Source organism: Schistocerca gregaria, chromosome 8 (assembly GCF_023897955.1).
Source record: "Schistocerca gregaria isolate iqSchGreg1 chromosome 8, iqSchGreg1.2, whole genome shotgun sequence".
Taxonomy (NCBI): Eukaryota; Metazoa; Arthropoda; class Insecta; order Orthoptera; family Acrididae; genus Schistocerca; species Schistocerca gregaria.
The window spans coordinates 224,723,893-224,750,117 of record NC_064927.1 but is presented as its reverse complement, the minus strand read 5'-3'; the positions used below and the strand labels follow the sequence as shown (position 1 = coordinate 224,750,117).

The window sequence follows — 26,225 nt, the reverse complement described above, 5'->3', positions numbered from 1 at the left end:
TAGGGATACCCAGAGTGTTGCACACGTTTGAGCATCAACTTCTACCTTTGAATTTAATGCGAAACATTATGATCTCCTGAAACCAGATGGGTAGGATAATTTATAAGCCAGAGACAGTCTTGAGGATACGTTACATCCAACAGAAACATAACTCCTTAATGCCTGATTAATTACGCCCCCCCCCCCCCCTCCCCCCTCCTTCTCTCTCAAACCAGTCCGTGAATTTCATTATTTAACATTCTTATTTGTTGGAGTGTAAACTGTCCTTTCTCAGCAAGATCAAATGGAAAAGTGAAAAATTACAACAGAGCAAAGAACTGAAGAGTGCTTCAGATTTTGATCACACATATGCTGAAAACAGGAAAGGCACAACTTTTATTCTTCCATGGCCACACTTTGACATGACTCATGTTGGTTGTTGATGTATCACATTATCTACTATATATTTCCTACTTGTTATCTTATTATAATATTCTAATTTTCTGATGTACTCAGGTTGGCAACATGACAACAGCAGTAATGGAGCTATATGGGCACAAAGTGGCAATGCTTGCACAGTCAGAACGAACCCTCCAAATGAGTCTTACAGCAGCCTCTTCACATTGCACTCAGCTTCAACACCAGGTTATGCAGGTGAGTATAAACAGTTATCAGAAGAGCATGCTAGAAATTAATGCCTCCACTTTTTTTATTTGAAAACTCTTAAAATGTTTTAAATAAAACAAATATTAACATTCTCTGTCTGTATTCTTCATGTCTACATAATTGCAGCCATCTGTTGCGAAAGGGCTCTGAATTGTAGCATGTAGCGTGGCAGTGTGTACTGTAATGATGTTGCTGCGTGAGAAACAGCATACTGTAATCAAGTTTTGAATTTGGAGAGTTAGTCCGCACATGGAGCACCCTCTCCTTCAGCATGAAAATTCCAAACTACACACAAGCTCTACGACATCTGCAACAATTTGACACGTCGGGTTCACTGTTGTCAGTCATCCTGCGTACAGTCCCAACTTGGACCCATCCAATTTGCATCTGTTCCCAAATTTAAAGAAAACTTCGAGGACTTCATTTTGATCATGATGAAGCAGTGTAAGCAGAGGCAAGGCTATTACAGCAGAGCAAAGAACTGAATAGTGAAGCATCAACAAACTAGCCTCTTATTGAGAGAAATGTGTTTGTTACCAGAGTGACTGTTGAGAAATTAATATGTAGATGTGAAGAATAAAGTAGTTTATTTAAAAGTTTTAAGAGTTCATATAAAAAATTTTGAGGCATTATTTTTCAGCATGCTCTTGTATGTAGAGCTTCCACAATGAGCTATTTTATTAATAACTTTTCCCCCTCTTTTGTGATCTTGGTTGAAGTTTCTGTTGTTCTTACGCCTCTCCAAATGAGCTGATTTTAAACTAAGTATTGTATGTAGAAATTTATGTAACTACCATGTGAACATGTGGACTCTTCACTGGAAACCTGCATACTAAGAAACACGCATTGATAGTGTGCTACTGCTGTATACACATAACTTATTTATTTATTGTTAAAAAAGCGTGCGAATTCATCATTGTGCGAATGAATGTATGACATTTGACGTCTGACCAACAGCACTCACTTTGCTCCTTACTCTTCCATGTACGAATGATGATAATCTAAACTCGGGATTTTCAGGTACCTATTAAAGCCAATGAAAGTTATATAGGCTACAAGGGTGTCAATTTGTTTGGAAAATCAAATGTCCTCAGGGAAATCAATAATATCCAAGAAAAACCAAAAGACTTGATGTGAATTTGAACCCACTATGCACTCTCACATTAGAGTATGCGAAGACAATGTGCTTTGAGTTGTCACAGTTGTTATTGCTCAGTTTTATCAATCTCCAACCTTAGTAGTGTGAATTAATGTCCATAGGTTCTCAGATTTCTATGTCTTTTTTTCCATTGTTTGACTGCAAGTGTCCTTAGCAAATGAGAATTTTTAATGTCACTGCTTTTATGAATACCATGGCATTCTGTGTATTTATCTCTGTTAACTTTGGTTAAAACTTAACATAGTGTGAATACTAAAATAAAACAGATTGTATATCTAATTTAAGTTTTAACTGTGCTACAAAGGCTTACAATTGAACATTATTGAAAGTTTTGTGTATATCTTATTGTCCATCTTAGTTGAACTCCATATAGTTGTTAATAAGAGATGGTAGAACTCAACAAAATTTATGTTCAGTCATAAGCACTAGTGAAATAAAATGTGTTCACATGCAACAAAGAATGGATTGGGGAACTTTTTAACTTTGAGTGGAACAGTGGAGAGTTCATGATGGAATAACAACAATATGAAACAGCACACACACACACACACACACACACACACACACACACACACACACACACACACACACATGGCTACTGCATCTGCGCAATATGCTGTGCTGCCTGTGGAAGCATGCAGACTCAGGTGGGGACAGGATAGACTTCTAGATGTACTTGAGGAGCTGTTATGGGTGGATGAAAAGTGAAAAGAGTGGGACACGAGGTGTATGTAGTGCTGGCATGGAAACAAGAAAGGCGATAGACAGGTGGAGGATTGTGATTAATGAAGTTGAGGCCAGTGGGGTTACGGGAACGAAGGATATGTTGCAGCAGGGTGTATACGACACGGGACAACTGGGAGATCCGGGAAAAACCCAGGAATTTTTTCATCCAGGGGAAAACAGAGAAAAACGTGAGAATTTTTTGTTTTAGTTTTCAGACAAATTTTTGTAATTTTGACTGGTAAGAACTGATACTCTAACAAAGGATATTACTGTATCCCGCTACTGCAGAATAATACTGGAGCATTAAAACATGAATGAGAGAAAATAAATGAAATGAAAACTTAAATTACAAAGGGCCACATACAATGACACAGTGCATGTACAAGCGACTGCCAAAAGCAAAATGTGTCAAGGGCTTTAGGAAGACTATGCAATGCCCCTGTTGAGCGTGACATCGCAACTGTTTACATTAGATTCCTTCAAGCAGCTACGAGCGTGCTCATGCACACGCGCTGTCGCGTATCTGTAATACCTTCTCCCGCTGCTGGCTACAGAAATGTCGCTGTTGGCTGTGTAAGCACCAGTAGCAGCAACCCACCACGTGGAGAACCCGGAAAAATTTTACTGGCACACTCAAGCTGCCAGATTCATGCATGGGCAACAGGCCTGGATCTGGTAGGGGCGAACCGGGGTATCTGAACCAGGTGGAAAAAAAACCTTGTTTCACAAAGCACCTAGTATCCAGCGCACATCGGTCTATCGATTATTCATATGTTTTTGAAACGCACCCCTGCTGATGTTTGGACATTTTTGAACACATACTAAGTTGATTTCTGAATGAATTATAAGTTGATTTTAGAATGCGTGCATAGTGTACGTGATGTCTCTGCCAGGGGAATCCTGGTTGCATCTAGAAATGAACTTTCCTGCAGACAAAACGGGATGGGACTATACAAGCTGAGCGGAATAAAGCCGAACCGGTGAATACCAACTGCTGCTTGTTTATGTGGTTGATTCGGTTTGCAAATGTTCAGTGTTGTTATAATTACTAGCGAAAGCCATAGATTCAGACTTCCAAAGTGGAAATAAATGACTAATAGGAATAACAGGTAAGAAAGATCATGTATTATCTTCTTAGTGTATCCAAGAATGTGAAATCCTGACAGAAAAGTTTTTGCCAGATTGCTACACTAGACAGGGCCAGCTGTAGTCCCCAGGTAGCAGCTGCTTAAGTCCCATTTTGGGAGTAGCACTGAAAATGCTTTGTATGAACACGTAATAATGCCTAATTGGAGAATAATCGCTAGATAATTAAACTGGTGATTGTGGCAGGGTTAGAAAAGTTACTGAAGAATGAATTTTCACAGTGGTAGGAATAGTTACAGAATTAGTGATAAGATTGTTTATTAGAATGAGAAAGGAGAAGAAATGGGGGCATCACACAAATTATGGAAGAATGAGGATTCCAAATTTATACAGAAATTTTGTTTTACTACTTTTCGGTCTCATGCATGAGAAACTGGAGCATATGAATGAAATGTAAAACTATTTCCTAACATAAAGCTTTTTGACTGTAGGCCAAAGATGTATTTCGTATTGTTACTTCATAAATTATAGTGTCGTACAATAAAAATGGTCATTATTGCCAAAACAGTCTTTCTAATTTGGTGTGTTGTGTTTGTTACAATTGCTGCAATATTAGAAAGGTGTCTTTTGTTTTATCCAGCACACAGTGGCAAAATAGACGTAATCAGATTGAGAAACCACACCAGTCTTGGGTTCTATTTGTATTAACAGCTTTTTCAGTATTAGACGATGACATTTCGATTCTTCATGTAGCAAAACGTTTGACGAACTGTGATGAGGTAATAGTTCTTTCATAGAAAGGAAAGCACGCCATGTAAAGCTGTTGCAAGATTAGAGAGAAAAATCGCTAGGACCTAAGGATTGAAGAAATATGTACTGTCTTGCCTGTCTCTTGTCTTGACTGGTTTTAGGTACCCTATATTTAATTTTGTGTCACACAGAAAAGCAAGTTATTAGCTAATACGCAATAGAGAGTCCAGATTTTCTGACTAGTTTTTGTTTTTCTGGTTACAAATAATCCCATCCAGTATTAATTGCATAAAAAAACCTGTAAAATCAGCCTACTGGAAGCAGGAGAGGCACTGCAGGACATTTTAATTTCCACTGTCCTGAAATAGTTTGATGGCATCTATTACAAAATATTGTTTGAAGAGGCGGAGCACGGCACTTCGGCACTCTTAAGACCAAATAACATTTCCTCGAAGATATACGTTTTACGTATCAGACTCTTCAGAAAGACGTGCTACAAAATGAACTTATTTTTGACATTCTGATGCGCAGAGCAGTCTGAGTTATAGTGGGGTGGGGGCGGTGTAGTCTCCACATGATCCATGTTTACATTTAGAGATTTTTTTGTTTCCTCTTCGTTTACTGCTCTCATGTGAAATGAAAACAAGGCGGATTTCTGTGGCTGGGAGCTATGAAGTGAATTAAAATACATTCACATAATTGCGGAAGGTTAAAATACGTTAGTAGTTCCAGATTTTTTTTCCCACCTTTCTGACAGTCAAGCATTAATCACATTGCAGAACAATAAAGTTATTTTTTTTTGTTTGGTAAAAAAAGTTTGGCTTTTATTAAGCTTCCCTGCTGAGGCAGTAAATTGATTTGAAACAAAGTGTTTAATTCCATACTATTGGCTAGTTTCAACTGTTTGCTGCATTTCAAGTGCACGTTTTCATCTTCTAGCACGTATGGCATTCAGCAATAATAAAGAACCAAACATTAGATAATACAGTATTGGTACTTGAAGAAAATTTACGCCCCAAAAACATCAAAAAGGTTAATATCATTTCGAGGCCTAAGTCATTGGAAATCTGGGCATAAGAATATGTGCTTTAAGGTGAACTATGCATTTTATTATGGTTCACAAAATTCTGATGCTCGTGAGGTATCTCTGATGTCTTGTTTCTTTTATGACATAATGTAAGAAAGATCTTTTAATGTTTTATACGTACAAACATAGGGCTTTCTACATCGCCGTAGTTGCACAAGCGCAGTGACACCTCTTATCTGGCACTCTCTGACAACTGCTGATATGAATCTATTTCTAACAGGTCATGGGAAAATATTGCGAATTGTGCTTCAAAAAGCATTATTTTAAAAGTAAATTTCCTTTTACACAAGATGAACTATGTGCGGGAATGTATAATGACTTTCTTAAATCACAGAGTGGTTGCTCTCATTTTAGAATTAACACTTTGATGATGAGCCATTTACAAGAATTTCGAGCCCAGAAGGCCAGAGATTTATATTGGTATTAAAAATTTTACTGGTACCGGTATATTTGTGTGATGTATCTTAAAGTGTAACATGTGCTAAACAGATCAACATTATATGTGAAATCTTGGCTTCTGTTGTAGCTTATTAATCTTATGTGTGAAAGCTTTTCTTTTCTTGTAGCAACACTATGTATATTAACTTAAACCATTAACTCTTCCTGTTGGTGGATTTTGAATTTATACTTCCATAATACGAAAATATGCAAGGTACATGTTGCTGCACATCAAAGATATTTCAAAAATACGTTTAACAGTTCAGACAGAAAGTATACTGTCACAAAACATGAAAAAAGTGTATTTTCACCCAGGGAACATGTATTTTTTATCGGGAGATCCGAGAAAAATCTGGGAACTTTTTTTCCTTGTCCACGTATACACCCTGTGTAGAAAGAGTTCTCACTAGTGCAAGACAAAAAAAACTGTTTTTTGGTAGGAAGAATCCATATGGCACAGGCTGTGAAGCACATCGTATTGTGCAGAATGTTCTGCAAGTGGGTGTTAAGCTGCCTCTTGGCCACCATTTGCCCATGGCCATTCATCTCATCAGGAAGCTGGTTAGATGTCATGCCCATGTATAAAGTGGCACAGTGACTGCAGTTTGATATGTAGATCACATGGTTACTTGCACAGCTCTGCCTTCAACGGAGTAAGAGATTCCCATCACAGGACTGGAGTAAGTGGCAGTGGGAGGATGTATGTGACAGGTCTTGCATCTTGGCCTATTGCAGGGATATGAGCCATGAGGCAAGGAGTTGGGAGCAGGGATGGAGTAGGGAGGGACAAGGATAATGTGTAAGTTTTGTGGGTAGCGACATAATACTTTGGGAGGAGCTGGACGCCTGATTCAGTCCTCGGTGCTACTGAGTCATGAAAGAAGAGTGTCCTTGTGTGATCAATCTGTGGGAGGTGGTAGATGACAGGAGACAAAGCATGGGAGATGTATTTGTGGACAATGTTTTGTTCTAAGCATTAAATGGTTAATAGTCTTGTGCCTGTCTATATTTCATTATCTCCTCTATGTGTTGAGTAGCAATCTATCCTTTTCGTATTGTTGTTTTGGTTTAGAGATGTTAAGTTGGAAATCCCAAGGAAATCTTCTGATGGAATTAAATTGACAACTTGACCAAACATCAGACTTGTAAAACATGAATGTAAATAGGCATACTTGTCTGTCTTACTGGCTGAAATGAAACCACTCTAAAGTTTGAATCGCATTCAAAACTTGCAAAAAGAAAAAAGAAAAAGAAAATCACTTTAATACACTCAGAAAGTCATGGTAACCTGTGTGTATTTCATGTTGCATTTGACGTACATAATTTTAATCTACATCTATGTCTATACTCTACAAATCACTGTGAAGAACACGGCAGAGGGTGCATGTCACTGTACTGGTTATTGGGGCTTTTTTCCCCATTTACTTCAAATGGAACATATGAAAAATGATAATTTAAACGCCTTTGTGCATGGTGTAATTAATCTAATCTTATCCTCAATACCCTCTCGGAAGCAAATTGCAAGAGCTGTATATTCCTAGAGTCATCATTTGAAGTCACTTTTTAAAACTTTGTTAGCAGACTTTCTCAGGATAGCTTCCATCTATCTTTGAGTTTGTGCCAGTTCCGTTCTTTCGACATCTCAGCGATACTCTCGCACAGGTCAAACAAACCAGTGATCATTCAAGCTGCCCTTCTATCTATACATTCAATATCCCCCGTTAGTCCCATTTGATACAGGTCCCACACCCTTGAGCAAAATTATAGGATGGGTCACATGAATGATTTGCAAGCAATCTCCCTTATATATTGTTTGCATTTCTCTAGTGTGCTCCCACTAAACTAATGTCTGATACCTGTTTTACCCGTGACAGAGCCTTTATGAATGTTCCTCTTTGTGTGTCTACTAAGTGTGACACCCGAGAATTTCTGAGAGTCAACACGTTCCAACTGTGACGTACTAAGATCATATTCATAGGATACTATTTTTTTTTATTTTGAGAAGTGCAAAGTTTTATATTTTTGAACATTTAAAGCAAGCTATCAGTCATTGCACCACTTTGAAATATTATCAAGGTTAACTGAATTTTTGTACAGCTTTGTTCAGACTGTATTTGTTTTAGATAATTGCATCTGCAAATAGTCTGAGGTTACACTTAATATTATCTGCAAGATCATTAATATACAACATGAACAGTAAGGGATCCAATGCTACTTTCCTGAGGTAGACCCAAAGTTATTTCTACATCTGTCAGTGACTCTCCAGCCAAAATAATGTGCTGCATTCTCTCTACAAAGAAATTCTCAATCCATTTACATATTTCATCTGATACCCCACATAATCGTACTTTTGATGATAGGCTTAAATGTGGTATTGAGTCAAATAGTTTTCAGAAACTGAGAAACACTGCTTCTACCTGACTGCCTTGATGCGTGTGAGAAAAGTATGAGTTATGATTCACTTGGTCTGTGTTTACGAAATCCACACTGGTTGACATGGAGGAGATCATTCTATTCAAGATATTTCATTATGTTGAGCTCAGAATATGTTCTAAGATTCTACAACAAATGGATGTCAAGAATATTGGACACTAGTTTTGGAAGTCATTTCTTCTGCTCTTCTTTAAACAGATGTGAGCTGTGCTTTCTTCCAACTACTTGGGACTGGCTTATGTTCCATGAATCTACAATATGTTATAGAGAGGCTAACTCAACCACAAATTGGGTATAGAATCTGGTATGGATCCATGTGGCCTTGGGGCTTTGTTCAATTTTAGCGATTCATCTGTTCTCAGTGCCACTGACATTGATATATATTTCACACATGTTTTTGGTGGTATAAGAAGCAAGTTACGACAATACTCCTGTGTTTTAATCATGGGAGGTTCTAAAGAAACACTGCATTCATTTATTCATCAACCCTCGGGCGAGTACATGATACGAGTTTTGATAAAATCTTAATTAAGAATTATGCCTTAAATTTATATTTAGGATACCACACTATCATAGAACTCTTCTACCTCATCAATGCAGTCTGTACATGACTCTCAAAGTGTGTGTATGCTAGTTCTCTCACTGCAAGGGATGGTTCAGTATAAATCTTTAGGCCAGCATACTTGAAACTATTTTGAGACTTAATATAGGTAGTCTGTCTATATTACTTCTGTTTCTTTTTCCATAACTGTGGATAGAACTTCTGTAAGTTAAAGTCTCTGGTTGCTGTCTTTATGAGAAAGCTAGGCTTTAATATAAAGGGAAGATAGAGTAAATATTGTTTGTTCTTTGAAATGTAGCTGGTGTAACGCTCTGTTTGGAATGCTTGTAATTGTTCTCCACATAAACATTGTGTTTGCACCAGAAGAATTGCCCCATATGTTATTTCTACAAGTTAAATGAGAGTGGAAGAAAGCATAATAGGATGACTGAAGCTGTTCACTACTATTACCTGGATTTTAATTACTTAAAAAACAGTGAAACATGCAAGCATTTATGACCTAAAACTTACATAAATATGACCTTAAAAAATAAGATATGACTCAATAGAAGTTAATTTAAAGCATTCTTGTTTGTTTGTTTAATTTTTTATTCACCATAAAGTAATACAAAATTCACTTCTCAAAATATTGTAAGTATAGTTCTTTCTTTCTGTAGAGCTTGTAGCTAATTTGCACCTATTTTTTTAATGTCTGAATGTTTTATTTTCTGAACACAAAGTACAGTGAAAAGATCTATCGAAACCGTAAAGCAATGTTTTTATTTCTACATAGTATTTAAAGTGTTTCACATTATTTAATACCATATGTCAAGCTTCAGTATCTGCAGAGTTGCACTGGATCACAAAGTGCATTTTCAGGTTTTCCATTGTCAAAGATCTACGGTTGTCGCTGAGGATAGTTTTGTACCTGGAAAAGCTCCTCTCCACTTCACAAGACATCACTGGAGCATATTTGAAGGCAGCCAGGTCACGGAGTTCAGCTTTGTATCAGTATCTTCAAATGTTGTGTCACTACCTGAAAGACTCACTAATTTTGCACAGTGTAGAATATCTAGGATTTCATTGGAGAACACTTTGCCATTTGGTTTTCAAATTGTCAGCCACATGACCACGAGCTTGACCCAACTCACTCTGCACATGTTGCACAATACTCAGGGCCTTACATAGCTGAGTGCCAACAGCTTCCAATCATTTGATGGCTTTTGATATCACTGAAAAATTGATGTTGATGTATGCCAAGTTTAGAGACAATGTATCTGTAAATTTTGATAGCACTTGATTCATCTCAATCACGCGTCTGACCATCCTGATTTAGGTTTTCCGTGATTTCCCTAAATCGCTCCAGGCAAATGCCGGGATGGTTCCTTTGAAAGGGCACGGCCGACTTCCTTCCCCATCCTTACCTAATCCGATGAGACCAATGCCCTCACTGTCTGGTCTCCTTTCCCAAACAACCCAACCCCAACTTGATTCATCGCTATCAAGCTCACAGAAAATTGTCTTTATTTGGGTGTAGTTGGTGCAGTAATACTCAGCAGCCTTAAGCCAAGAACCGCATCGTATAAGAACAGGTTTGGGTGGGAGGGGCGTTGAAGGTGCTTGTTCCTTTAATTTGTCAACATCAGGGTAATTTGATCGCACCTCTTCAGCAACTATGTGCAACGCATGCGCAAGGCAAGTGGCGTACACCACACTGGGGTAGAGAATCTGAAGCCCTTTGGTTGCTTCAGAGAGTTGTCCAGCAAAATAGCAATCATCAAACTGTTTACTCTATCGAGAGCTTCGCACGTTAGTAGGGACGTATCTCCAGGGCCATCAACTTTTAGAATACCAACAACATCATTTGCAATATATCACTCACTAATATCCGTAGTTTCATCTATCAACAGCCAGATCTTTTGCTCAGCAATAGTAATTCCTATTTTGTCGATCACATCATTGTAGCATACGGATAAATAGTTCTTTGTCAGCGTACATCATCTGGAACAGGATGTGTTGTGTACTTCTCCAAGAACCGTCTGAAGCGTAGATTGTTCAGCTTTTCCAATGGGATGTTGCAGGACACTATCATCTCACACAAATCCTTGCAGAATAATAGCACGGTTGACTATTGACCTGTCTGTTCAAATAACTGAGTTTGCTTGCTGTTATTTTCATCACTTCATTTCACGCAGCTGCTGTGTTTAGCGGTATTACAGTGTTGTTGCACATTAAAGCGCTTTTCTGCACTAACTTTAACTTCATACAGTTTACATAATCGTATTTTCCCATCAGTACTAAAGAACTTCTCTCCAAATCCTCGAACATATCCTCGCAACTTCATGCTGTCGGAGCACTTTGTTTATGCATGTTGAACAGGGCAAAGGCTGTATTCAAACTGGTTACTGAGTACACCTGTGCGACTGCGATGATTATTACGGCAGAAGCCGCATTTGTTGGCTCTGAGAGCGTATTGTCGACTGTGCACAACACTGTTTTATGTTTGCGAAACAACTGTTGTGGTACATCAATTTTCTGCTACAGTCCTAAGAAACAAAGCTGTCTACTAATTTATCTGTTTATCGTTCACAATTGTACATTAAATATTGTCTCGTGAGCAATATATTCATTTTTTTATTTGTGTGTCCCGTAAGATAACGAGAAAAACAGTATATGCATTTTTGGCAGAAATTGATGGAAGTTAGCCGTAATATGACCTATTACTAATATTTGTTGAAATATGACTCTACATGCACAACCAAAATACATTTTTCAACATTAAAAAGCCTAGATTTGTGTATAAATTGTTCTAAAATTCACCCTATAGTTGTTGTTGTTGTTGTTGTTGTTGTTGTTGTGGTCTTCAGTCCTGAGACTGGTTTGATGCAGCTCTCCATGCTACTCTATCCTGTGAAAGCTTCTTCATCTCCCAGAACCCACTGCAACCCACATCCTTCTGAATCTGCTTAGTGTAGTCATCTCTTGGTCTCCCTCTGCGATTTTTACCCTCTACGCTGCCCTCCAATACTAAATTGGTGATCCCTTGTGCCTCAGAACATGTCCTACCAACCAATCCCTTCTTCTGGTCAAGTTGTGCCACAAACTTCTCTTTTCCCCAATCCTATTCAATACTTCCTCATTAGTTATGTGATCTACCCATCTAATCTTCAGCATTCTTCTATAGCACCACATTTCGAAAGCTTCTGTTCCCTTCTTGTCCAAACTATTTAGCATCCATGTTTCACTTCCATACATGGCTACACTCCATACAAATACTTTCAGAAATGACTTCCTGACACTTAAATCTATACTCGATGTTAATAAATTTCTCTTCTTCAGAAACACTTTCCTTGCCATTGCCAGTCTACATTTGATTCCTCTCTACTTCGACCATCATCAGTTATTTTGCTCCCCATATAGCAAGACTACTTTAAGTGTCTCATTTCCTAATCTAATTCCCTCAGCATCACCTGACGTAATTCGACTACATTCCATTATCCTCATTTTGCTTGTGTTGATGTTCATCTTATATCCTCCTTTCAAGACACTGTCAATTCCGTTCAACTGCTCTTCCAAGTCCTTTGCTGCCTCTGTCAGAATTACGATGTCATCGGCGAACCTCAAAGTTTTTATTTCTTCTCCATGGTTTTTAATACCTACTCCAAATTTTTCTTTTGTATCCTTTACTGCTTGCTCAATATACAGATTGAATAACATCGGGGAGAGGCTACAACCCTGTCTCACTCCCTTCCCAACCACTGCTTCCCTTTCATGTCCCTCGACTCTTATAACTGCCATCTGGTTTCTGTACAAATTGTAAATAGCCTTTCGCTCCCTATATTTTACCCCTGCCACCTTCATAATTTGAAAGAGAGTATTCCAGTCAACATTGTCAAAAGCTTTCGCTAAGTCTACAAATGCTAGAAACGTAGGTTTGCCCTTCCTTAATCTAGCTTCTAAGATAAGTCTTAGGGTCAATATTGCCTCACGTGTTCCAACATTTCTACGGAATCCAAACTGATCATCCCCAAGGTCGGCTTCTACTAGTTTTTCCATTCGTCTGTAAAGAATTCATGTTAGTACTTTGCAGCTGTGACTTATTAAACTGATAGTTCGGTAATTTTCACATCTGTCAACACCTGCTTTCTTTGGGATTGGAATTATTATATTCTTCTTGGAGTCTGAGGGTATTTTACCTGTCTCATACATCTTGCTCACCAGATGGTACAGTTTTGTCAGGACTGGCTCTTCCAAGGCCGTCAGTAGTTCCAATGGAATGTTGTCTACTCCCGGGGCCTTGTTTCGACTCAGGTCTTTCAGTGCTCTGTCAAACTCTACACGCAGTATCGTATCTCCCATTTTGTATTCATTTACATCCTCTTCCTTTTCCATAATATTGTCCTCAAGTACATCACCCTTGTACAGACCCTCTATATACTCCTTCCACCTTTCTGCTTTCCCTTCTTTGCTTAGAACTGGGTTTCCATCTGAGCTCTTGATGTTCATACAAGTGGTTCTCTTATCTCCAAAGGTCTCTTTAATTTTCCTGTAGGCAGTATCTATCTTACCCCTAGTGAGATAAGCCTCTACATCCTTACATTTGTCTTCTAGCCATCCCTGCTTAGCCATTTTGCACTTCCTGTCGATCTCATTTTTGACACGTCTGTATTCCTTTTTGCCTGCTTCATTTACTGCATTTTTATATTTTCTCCTTTCATCAATTAAATTCAATATTTCTTCTGTTACCCTATAGGTCAGAAAAAAATATGACTTGTCATTAAAATCCGGGCTCTATTCATTACTGACACAGGGTTTTAATTTGCATTATAAGTAAATCACATGTGGTAATTCTATGCACAATTGGTCTGTGTGTGCTTCTCATTTTAGTTGTAGGTCCATATGTATTCCTAGTAGTCTGGCAGATTCACACTCATTTACCATTTAATTCAATTTGTGGAGATAAAATTGTATTATTTCACTTTTGCTTTTATTTAGTATTAGTTCAATTTTTGTAGCCACTGCCTAGAGATACCCAACATTATCATTGTTTGATTTTCACTTGATCTATTTAAGGCATGGTCATTATGACAGTTGAGTTACCAACATATATTACTGTCATGTAGGACAAAGAACTGTGTAGATCATTCATGTAAATAAGAAACAGAAAATGTCCCAGGACAGAATCTTGTGGCACTCCTTTAGCAACCATTTGATCCACAATTATTTACATTGACAACTATTAGATATCACATGATACAGTGTCAGATGCTTTGCTCAGATCAAGGAGCATAGAACGAACGAAAGAATGGCTTTAAAAACATTCCGAAACATCAAAAATGCGAGGTTTTACTGCTTCAGTGATAGATATACCTAGCCTAAAGCCACATCGCAAAGAAGAGATTAGCTTACTGTTTTCAAAGTAGCTGCAGAGTTGCTCTTTCACACAATGTTCTGTGACCTTTGATATCAAATAATGGAAAATTCAAGATGGAATAATGACAACATTGTGAAAAGGATAGATTGCTATTCACCGTATAGTACAGATGTTGAGTCGTAGACAGGCACAACAAAAAGACTGCTAAACAACTAAAATTTTCAGCTAAAAGCCCTCTTCTGAATGAGATCCCCTCCCGCGCGTGCACACACACACACACACACACACACACACACACACACACACACACACACTCACACGCACGCCCGCACACGCACGCCCGCACACTCACACACATGTGCCTACAGTTGCTATATTCCTAGACCTCTGAAAAGTATTTCCACTTCATTGTTGCGGTGTTCACATTGAGGCTTCCCATCAGTTAGGAAACAGTCATGCTCCCATTCATAGTTGTACATTCCTGTGAGACATTCATTATAACATGATTAGTTGCCATGTACTTTTGTGAAACCAAGCATCCATTTATGGTGTGGTGAAAAGTCTGTGGTGAACAGAGCGCGTACTTACTTTAAGGCTGAAAAACAACAGGGCGCGAGCAGATCAACATGACAGCCAGTAAAGAGAACTTCTGAATGCTAGTTTCAAAGAATGTAGAGAAACTTCATATCTTGTATCGCCAGAAAAGAATTGTAGCGGGCGAGAGAAGTTTGCATTAGATCAGTTTACGCAGAGAGTCATAAACTGACTTTCCACATAGAAAGCATGTTCTTTCCTTCTTATAACAATAGCAGCTGCATTGGAAAAGTTGAATTCTGGGAGGTGGGAGACTTTCATAATACGAGTGAAAAATTCCTTTGATGCATTTTTTGAAAATTGGGCTACACATACAAAAAGTTCAACAAAAAACCTGTGCGGATGGAAAAAAAAAGAATAGCAAGAAAAAGAGACTGTTTTATGCAGAAACACTAATGAGAGTTGATCTGCAAATCATTCCAGAAAGCCTGCATGCTATAAGAAGAAAATGCTTTCTGTATCAGAAAATGTACATGATTATCATGACAAGAGTGGAATGTCTGGAAAGGAAGAATCTAAACACTGACCAGTTCTAGAAAAAGGATTAAAATCTGCCTCATTGGGAATGAAGATGGGTTCTTGCAAGATGGTGCTTTATGTTTTATTGCACAAAATTATGTGCAAATTATAATTCTGAGATGAATGCCAGACACTAAGCAAAGCGGCTTAGGAACATTCTTGACAAAATTACCAGACAGATTTGTATTTGTTTTAGGTCAGGCTGCCTATCACATAATGATAAATCCAATAGCCATCTACAAAATGAAGCAAGTTTTCTACCGTTGAATGGGTGGAGAGCAACAATACAGAGCTTCCATCTAATGCCGCATCATATGAGGAACTTGCTAGAAACCCACTGGTACGCACATGACCACACTTCAGGTGACAAGAATACTGTTGAAAAGTGTATTCTGCTCAGTAGACAAGGATATAAAACGTCTATGATGGCCTGTGGTGCACTGCAATTTCAATGCCATTGGATGTATTTGGGCCTTTGTCAAGAACAAGGTAAAAAAAGGAGAACAAGCATTTTAAGACACGATATTTGTGTCACACCACTGTGGGAAGTGTCCCCCAAAGTTTCTAGAGGAATTCAGTGAGTCATGTACAACAAACTTGAAAGTTGTTATGCACATGGAGTTCAGTGACTTGAATAACAAGACCATTGCTGACCTGAGGGTGAGGACTGCAACAGCACCAGTGAGACCTCAGCTAACAAGGAAAGTGATTAAGTTAAGTTTTATTTCATTTATTGTTCTTTCCTGCAAAATTTATTTCAGCTAATCAATTTTTCATTTATATTAAAATGTACATAACACTTCATGGTTCATGAATTGAAAGCTGCTTGTATATAGTGTGTTCACTTGCAATTTCCCATATTGTTGCACACATATATTGCAGCTACTAATGCATTTGCTTTGCAAATTCTTAGCTGACAAACATGAGGAGTGTTAATTAGTAATGACATACAATGTAACCAACAAAAGCTCAAGCTTTACACTTGTGCTTTCTGTGCCACATTAGCTTCAACAGTAAGCTCAATCACAGAATCTTGCTTTTGGTGTTGTACCAATGAAACAACTAGTCAGAAAATAACAAAAATCTTCCTGCAAATATAATAAGTTTTTATCTTTAAACTATGCAAAAGAAATTTTTCTCTTAAACACAGTTTGTCTTCTACTGTCTCTCACCAGAAAAGCTTCAAAAAGTGTTTTCTCTTAAATACTATCACATATGTTGGCTGCATTTCAGTTAAAATGTAATCACTAAATAAAAGTAGACATTTCCTTATTCTGGCAAGTTACAGCTCATTGGTGTTTGTCATGCAATGTAACCAGAATATAAGCTCAAAATCAGAAGTCAATCATTATGAAATGGATAATAGGAGTAGTAGGAGTTTCTTACACCCACAATACGTCCGTCTGCCTCATCGCATGCTTTTCCTTTTCCACCTGTCCACTACCATTCTCCCTCTGTCACCTACACATCCCCCTGCCCTCATCTTTTCTTTCTTTGACGATCTCCTCCTCACCACACTCTGTCCATCTCTTCCACCCCCCCTCTCCTTCTGTCTACGACTTACCTCCACAGTGCTTCTTCCCAGTAGTATGTGTACCAAAGTAAGCTGAAATTGAGCCAGCAGTTCAGGAGGATGTGTAAGGACACACACACACACACACACACACACACACACACACACACACACACACACACACACACACGTGTACGTATGTATGCAATATGGTACAGACTCAGCCATATGTTATGATCATATGTCCCAAAACATGTTGATAAAATTATTGGCTCACTTCAGAGCTTATCCTTGTGACCTTGTTGAAAGACTGAGTAGTACAAATAAGAGGGAAACAGCATTACATACTTCTAAAGCAGCAGTCGGCAACTGGCAGACTGCGGTCCAGATCTGGATGGTGGGAGGTCAAAAATTGACCTGCCAAAAAATGTTTTGAAATTATAAATTACATACGCACATTATTTTAAAAAATATTTTTCTTCAGATAACAATTCATTTGATTTCCATCCTTATAACTTTTTCTAGTTGTGTGTTATTAACTGCTAAGTAATTAGAATTCTTAACAGTTAGCTGTAAATGTATTAAATACATAATTGTTTTGCTGTGCAGCGTAGGAGAGTGAGATGAAGAGTGGGGTAGGAAGGGAACAAGCTGGCACAGCATGTTACATCGAGCCACATAAAAGCCCTGGACACATGAATCCAACCCAAAAATTTTATTTAATGAACAAGGAAATTTTATAAATTGATTTCAGACTCTGGCAATCTCTGAAACCTCAATTAAATCAGAGAAAACATATACATTTAAACAATATCTTATATCTATTTTATGAAACTTCAGCCGAGTTCATATACATTTCAGTATTCTCAAATTTTATGCCAGATCTTAAGAAGGAATTCGCAGCAAGATTCCAAGGCTTTTCAGACATGGAGAAACTGTCACGATTCTTAAAACTTCCTATTGAAATTGCTCCAGCAGCAGAATGGATGGTAGCTGCGAAATTGTGCCCCCTTTCAAAGCCTTCACCCCAAATGAAGATAAATGGCTTGCAGGAAGACATTTCCTTGCAAACTTATAAAACATCATCCATCGAAGAATTTTGGAGTAAATATGTCCCAGAAAAAGACAAAAATTGCAAAAAATGAGCCATATACCATGCTACTACATTTGCTTCCGCACTAATTTGTGAAATATCATTTTCAAAAATGAATTTTTGGAGAACAAATTTCACTTGAGATTAACACCCGCCCACCTTGAAGACACTGTTTGCATAAGCTGCTCCCCACGTGAACCTATCTTTAAGAAACTGGCTCAAGACAGCAAATGTAATTTCTCTCATTGACTTTTTAATACAAATATGCCTACTCTTGTATTTAGCGAATTATTTAAGAACAGAGAGATGACTCACCAAAGGCAGAAGTGCTGCGCTGTCGACACATACACAAACGAAAGGTACAGAGCTTAGCTATCTTTCAGAATGAAGCTACCTCAGGTTTAAGCCAGAGAGGATACAGGAGTGAAGGATGTGCTGTAAGGATAGCTCCCATCTGTGAAGCTCAGAAAAGCTGGTGGTGGTGGTGGTGGTGGTGGTGGTGGTGGTGGTGGTGGTGGTGGTGGTGGTGGTGTTAGTGGGGAGAATCCAGATGGCACAGATTATGAAGCAGCCACTGAAATTTTGCATGTTGTGCTCTGCTGAATGTTGTGCCACTGGGATGTCTGTCTTCTTTTTCGCAATAGTTTGATGGTGGCCATTGATTCTGGTTGACAGCTGCATGGTTGTCATATATACGAAAAAAATGTGTAGTGGTTGCAGCAGAAATGGTGCATAACATGGCTGCTTTCATGGGTGGCCCAGTGTCTGGTGGGGGAGGATAAGCCTGTGATGGGATGGGAGTAAGAGGTGCTGGGTGGGTGGATATGGCAGGTCTTCCATCTGAGTCTTCCACAAGGGTATCATCCTTGTGGCAGGGGACTGGGGATGGGAGTGATACAGAGATCGAGTAAGATGATGTGAAGGTTGTGTGGGCAGCAGAACACTGCTTTGGGAGGGGGTGGAAGTATCTTGGGTAGGATGTCCCTCATTTCAGAGCATGATGAGAGATAATCAAAGCACTGATGAAGGATGTGGTTCACTCGTTTGTCACAGGTGGTTTTGGATGACAAATGGGACACTTCTTTATGGTTCATTCATGGGATGGACGTGGGGGTCAGATGTGTGGCGGACACGGCACAGGAGAGTTGTTTGTGTATTAGGTATGGAAAATATTGCCTGTTGGTGAAGGCCTTTCTGAGGCCTTCAACATACTGAGTGAGGGAGTTCTCATCTCTGCAGATGTATCTGTCAAGGGTAGCCAGGCTGTATGGGAGGGAATTTTTTGGTTTGGAAGGGGTGACAGCTGTCAAATTGCAGGTACTGTTGGTGATTGATGGGTTTGATGTGGACTGAGATGTGGATGGAGCCATCTGTGAGGAGGAGGTCGACATCTAGGAAGGAAGGTGGCACGGCTCAGTAGGTGGAGTATCAGGTGAAGTGTATGGGGGAGAACGTGTTGAGATTATGGAGGAAGGATAATAGTGTCCTGGCCTTGGGTCCAGATTATAAAGATATCATCAATAAACCTGGGAAGCTAGGAACATTTCCTTTAGGTGGCACATGAAGAGGTTGACATAGGAGGGTGCAACGCAGATGCCCATGGTTGTGCCATTAATTTGTTTGTATACCTTCCTTCCAAAGGTGAAGTAGATAAGGGTTAGGATGTGGTTGGTTAGGTGTATGAGGAATGAAGTGATGGGCTTGGAATCTGCAGGGTGTAGGTGGAGAGGTAGTGTTCAGTTACGGCTAGGCCATAGGCATGAGGTATGTTGGTGTATAACAACGTTGCATCTACAGTGACGAGTAGGGACCCAGGAGGTAACAGTGTGGGAATGGTGCAGAGCTGGTGCAGGAAGTGGTTGGTATCTTTGCTGTGGAGGCTAGGTTGGGGACAATTGGTTGCATGTGTTGGTCAACAAGGGCTGAGATTCGTACAATGGAAGCACTGTAACCAGCAACAATGGGGTGCTCAGGATTTGTTAGGTTTGTGGATTTCAGGCAGCACATAGAAGGTTGCATTGCGGGCTGTTGTTGGAGTGAGCAGGGAAATTGATTCAGGGGAGAGGTTCTAGAAATGGCATAAGGACTTCAGCAGGAATTGGAAGTTATATTGGACTTCTGGGTTGGGGTCACTTTGGCAGAGCTTGTAGGTAGAGGTGTAGGACATCAGGTGGAGGTCCTCTGTCAATTAGTCACTCCAGTTTGTCACAACTTTTGTCTGCCTGGAGCATGATCAGGTCAGGATCCATTTTTAGGTTGTGTCCGTCAGTCCTTTCTTCTGCTGAATGGTTGCTGTTTTTAGGGAGGGACCTGGGGAGGATAGCGAGTCCAAGTTGGAAGTTAGGTATTCCTGGAAGGTGACATAGGGATGGTTAGGTGGAAGTCTGGGAGGGTTACAGTTGGATGGTGGTACAAATTGGGGCAGGCAGTGTTCGATGTCAGGATTGCATTGGTTTTGGTTGGGGGAGTTGGTGGCAAAGAAGTGTTTCCACTGTAGGGAGCAGGAGAAGAAGAGTAGGTCTTTCAAAAGTCCAACATGGTTAAGCTAGGAATAGGGCTGAATGTGAGGCCTTTGGATGGGACTGAAACTTCTGTAGGTCGGAGGATTTTGATGGAGAGGTTAACAACATTGTTTTGGTATTGTTTCAGTTCTGGATTGCATGCAGTGCTGGTTTTGGGAGTTTATGCTGGGAGAAGGGTGGGGGTTGGATAGCAGCGCCCCAAGACGGGAGTAGGATTTCAGCAGGTTGGATAACTTGTGGAAATGGTGTTTGAAATGTTCTTCCTAAATTGATATCATGACCATCCAACACCCAGAAGAACATTCCAGTCATCACCTCTGCAAGTTATCCAGCCTGCTGAAATCCTATTCCCACCTTGGGGCATGACTATCCAACCCCACCCTACTCCCAATATTCCTCCTCATCAACCCCTCATAGCACAAGAACCTGCGTAGCTGACATTTTCTACTTATCACATCCTCCAAAAACCCCTACCAACAAACCACTAAATCCAGAACCGAAATAATACCAGAGCACTGTTGCTAATCTCTCCACCAAAATCCTCATCCCCACAGAAGTTTCAGTCCTATCCAAAGGCCTCACATTCAGACATACTCCCAGGTCCAACTTTGTTGGACTTGTGAAATAACTACTTTCCTTATCTCACTCCCTACAGTGGAAACGCTTCGTTGCCACCAACCCCTCCAACCAAATCCAGTCCAATCCTAACAATGAACATTGCATGTCCCAGTTTGTACCATTCAATTGTGACCCTCCCATACTTCTGCTTAACCTTCCCCTAGCCACCTACCAGGATTTCCTAACTTCCAACCTGGGCACGCTATCCTTCACTATGTTCTTCCCTAAGAACAACAACCTTTCAGCAGAAGAAAGGTCTCCCCTACATAACCAAAAAACGGATCCTGACCTTGTCAACCTCCTGGCAGACATAGGTTCCACCACTGTTGTGACAATATGGAGTCAATCCATTTCCCTGCTCACCCCAACAGCAGCCTGTGCTGCCTGAAATCCACAAACCTAACAAATCCCGATCCCCTTAATTATCACTGGTTACAGTGCTCCCAACAAAAGAATTTCAGCCCTTGTTGACCAACACATGCAACCAATTGTCCTCAACCTAGCCTCCCACATGAAAGGTACCAACCAACCACTTCCTGCACCAGCTCTGCACCATTCCCACACTGTTACCTTCTGGGTCCCTACTCGTCACTGTAGATGCAACGTTGTTATACACCAACATATCACATGCCCATGGCCTTGCCGTAACTGAACACTACCTCTCCCCCTACACCCTGCAGATTCCAAACCCACCACTTCATTCCTCATACACCTAACCAACCACATCCTAACCCTTAACTACTTCACCTTTGGAAGGAAGGTATACAAACAAATTAGTGGCACAACCATGGGCATCTGCGTGGCACCCTCCTATGTCAACCTCTTCATGTGCCACTTAAACGAAATGTTCCTAGCTTCCCAGGTGTATTGATGATATCTTTATAATCTGGGCCCAAGGCCAGGATACTCTACTATCCTTCCTCCACAATGTCAACATGTTCTCCCCCATCCACTTCACCTGGTACTCCACCTATTGAGCTGTGCCACCTTTCTAGATGTCGATCTCCTCCTCATAGATGGCTCCATCCACATCTCAGTCCACATCAAACCCATCAATCACCAACAGTACGTGCACTTTGACAGCTACCACCCCGTCCACACAAAAAATTCCCTACCATACAGTCTGGCTACCCTTGACAGACACATCTGCAGCGATGTGAACTCCCTGACTCAGTATGCTGGAGGCTTGACATAGGCCTTCGCAGACAAACAATATCTTCCATACCTAATTCACAAACAAATCTCCCGTGCCATGTCCCCACACACATCTGACTCTCATGTCCACCCCATGAATGAACCACAAAGATGTGCCCCCTTTGTCACCTAAAACCACCTGTGACTGGATTGCTTTGATTATCTGTCATCATGCTCTGAAGTGAGGGACATCCTACTCAAGATACTTCCATCCCCTCGCAAAGTAGTGTTTCACCACCCACCCAACCTTCCCAACGTGTTATTCAATCTGTATGTCAGTCCCACACCCAGTCCCCTGCCAGGAGGATGATATTCTTGTGGAAGATCCAGATGCAAGACCTGTCATATCCACCCACCCAGCACTTCTTACTCCCATCCCATCACAGGCTTATCCTGCCCCATCAGACACTGGGCCACCTGTGAAAGCAGCCATATTATGTACCAGCTCTGCTGCAACCACTGCAGTTTTTTTTTACATAGATGTGACAACCATCCACCTGTCAACCAGAATCAATGGCCACCAGCAAACCGTTGCCAAAAACAAGGCCGACCACCCAGTGGCGCAACATTCAGCAGAGCACGGCATGAGACATTTCAGTGGCTTCTTCATAATCTGTAGCATTTGAATCTTTCCCACCATCACCAAATTTTCTGAGCTGCACAGATGGGAGCTATCCTTACAGCACATCCTTCACTTCTGTAACCTTCGCCCCCAGGGGCTCAGCATTCATTTGCTGGGTACGGGCTTGGCGACCCCGGGGTTCCTGAGCTGGGGACTGGTAAGCGCCGCCAGTCCCCCGTCACCATAAGCTCTGGGCATGCTTCAACGACCACCGTGCGACGCGGCGGTGGAATGTTGTGTGTCTCAGGGAGTGGGGATCTTGGCTTGGTCACCCACATCGCGAGGATGGAATAAACCTCTATAAACAACCCCTCAATCTCAAGGTGTGCTGCGCGCCGATGAGATGCATGGCTGCTGAGGTGGAACAGTCATTAGCGGGCAACCTCTGGGTAACCTGCCGCACCTCAGTTGTATAAGGCTTACCTAGGCACGCGGGGCTCTGTCTAGGTGGACTTCTAGTTCCCTAGCTGCTCGTGGGAACGAGATGGATCCTTCGAAATCCTCTTTTCCTCCTCCCAGCGGAAAGGGTGGGCCGCTGGAGGGTTCTAACACCCAGTCTCTGAAGAGGGCTCGTGCAGTCAGTCCCCCTGACTGCAGCACATCTTTGACAAGTGAAGTCTTTAGTAACAGGATGCATTCTGGTGCTCAGAATGTGTTTCTCATTGTGAAACGGAAGGAGGGTAGTTTCGAGAAGGTTTCACCCTTCTATATACAAATGGGATTGGAGGACATCTGTGGCTCCTTGAAATCGGTGAAGCGCTTACGTAATGGGACCTTGCTAGTGGAAACTTCCGCTTCCCAGCAAGCAACTAACCTCCAATCTGCTAAATGTCTCGGAGAGTATGCCATAGACACTGAATTGCACAGCACCTTGAACTACAGCAAAGGTGTTGTGACATGCCGGGATCTAGTTGACATTCCCAAGGACGAACTGCAACGTGAGTGGGCTCCGGAAGGTATCGTTGATGTCCAACACATCAAGAAGAGGGTTGATGGCAATCTTGTCAAATCTGACTCCTTTATTCTGACCTTCAGTAGCACAAAACTTCCTGAACATGTTAAAGCTGGCTTCCTTCGCCTTAGTGTAAGGCCTTATTTCCCGACCCCAATGCGCTGTTTTAAATGCCAGCGTTTTGGGCATACCACCTTAGGATGTAAAGGCGAAGCGACTTGTGACGACTGTGGTAAGGCTGCTCATGAAGGAGTTGGTTGCTCGTCTCTGGCTAAATGTATTAATTGCTCTGGGAACCACCCTGTTTGGAGTAGGGACTGCCGAATATTTTTAGAGGAACGCAAAGTCCAGGAAATCAAAACAATCAAGCGAATCCCCTATGGTGAGGCCAAGAAGATCTATAAGTCGATGCAACCTCCCACATTTGCTACATCTTTCGCATCCCTGGTTCAGAAGCCTACTCCAAAAGTCGATGCCTCATCGCAGACCAAGGTGGTGAGTGTTGGCACTAACACCTGCAGCTGTCAGTGCACTTGCAACACAGCCAGTGTTTCAGATTCGGTAGCCCCTACTCGAACGGCAGACAAGGGTATAGTGGTGAACTTGGGCCAGCCCCTGTCGCCTCCAACAGCTGAGGCTGTTCCCAAGCCCAGTGCGCCAATTACCACTCCCACATCAGCTCCCCCAAAGCCCACCAAACCACAGAAAGCTCCTGTACCGCAGCAACACCTGGTCAAATCCCGTGGTAAACTGACTGACCATGCGGCTGTTGTTTTACGTGAGGCTTCATCTGACTCTTTACCAGAGTTGATGGAATACGATGTATGTATGGGGCAATCAGCTCACCCCACACCTGCCCCTCCACCTGCTGCGGTCTCCCCACCCCGTCGGAGAGACAGGATGAAGGTGCTACCCCCAACATAGATGGCTCCCATACTTCAGTGGAACTTGCAAGGGTTCAGGACGCATGTGGGGGAACTTCGTCTACTCTCTCAGGGTGACCACTGTGTCTCTGTCTCCAGGAGACTTATTTCTATCCCTCATACTCCCCTGAGCTGCGAGGCTATACACTCCACAAAAAGGACGACCTGCGTGGAGAGAGAGCTAGAGGTGTTGTAGGTATTTTCGTCAGGACGGACTACCACTCCTCGCCTCTCTCGCTTATGACGACTTTACAGGCTGTCGCTGTGTCTGTGCAAGTACGTCATCCATTGACTGTCTGTTCATTTTACTTGCCCCCACATGAGGCACTTGATGAAGTGGCCCTCACCGACCTCCTTACACAGCTCCCCCAACCATTCATTATTTGTGGTGATTTTAATGCCCACAATGTGCTTTGGTGCTCTTCAATTACCTGCCCCAGGGGTAGAGCAATTGAGAGGCTTCTCCTGTCATCCTGTGCCTACTTGCTCAATGGAGGACAGAGTACTCATTTATGCACAGCGACTGGGTCGTTCTCTGCCATTGATCTCTTGCTTTGCTCTCCAGCTCTTGCTGCCAGTGCTCACTGGGAAGTGGTCGCTGACTTGCATGGCAGTGATCATTTCCCCATCTGGATTCACCTGCCAGATGGCGTGGGCTCCGAAAGGAGACCACCACGATGGGTGCTCAGTGGAGCTGACTGGACGCTTTATAGCCAGTTGACCCAATTAGAACACTGTGCGACTGTTGAGGTGTGGGTGGATCATATTACCGAAAAGGTCCACCACACCGCTGCAGCATCCATTCCACAGGCCATGGGCCCCCGGAAGAGGCCACCTGTGCCTTGGTGGAGTGCCGACTGCCGCTCTGCCATCAGGACCAGGCGTGCGGCTCTGCGTCAGTTCAAGCCTTGGCCGATTGCTGAGAATCTTGCAGTATTTCGGGTGGCGAGGGCAAGGTGTCGCCGCATTATTCGTGAGAGCAAGAAGAGGTCATGGCAACAGTTCCTGAACACCATTAATCGTTCCACCAAAAGTTCCATTGTGTGGCAGACCATCAGGAGAATTTCTGGCAGAGGAGGGAGGTGTCCCATAGCTGCTGTAATGAATAACGGCACTCTCCACACGGATCCGCGAAACATTGCCCAGACTATGGAGCGTATTTTGCCACAGTTACTGCAACAACCAGTCAGGATCCAGATTTCCAGCGCCATAGGGCCGTTGCTGAGAGATGTAGTCTGAACTTCCAGTCCACATCTCATGAAGTTTACAACTGCCCATTTTCTATGTGGGAGCTGGATTCTGCATTGTCTGGAGCTCGTGACACCTCCCCTGGTCACGACAGGGTCCATTACAGTATGCTATGGCACCTCACAATGCGCAACAAAGAAATCCTCCTCGCACTTTTTAATGGAATTTGGGCATCGGGTCACTTTCCT

At 41.6% G+C, this 26,225-nt stretch overlaps 1 protein-coding gene across 1 annotated transcript in view; it reads left to right on the top strand.

The window, feature by feature from the left end:
- LOC126285386 (uncharacterized) overlaps positions 1–26,225 on the top strand; it is a 185,596-nt gene that overhangs the window by 111,910 nt on the left and 47,461 nt on the right. The window contains exon 9 of the mRNA XM_049984725.1: positions 496–633. Coding sequence (XP_049840682.1) covers positions 496–633 — 138 coding nt within the window. The remainder of the gene's footprint in view (positions 1–495; positions 634–26,225) is intronic.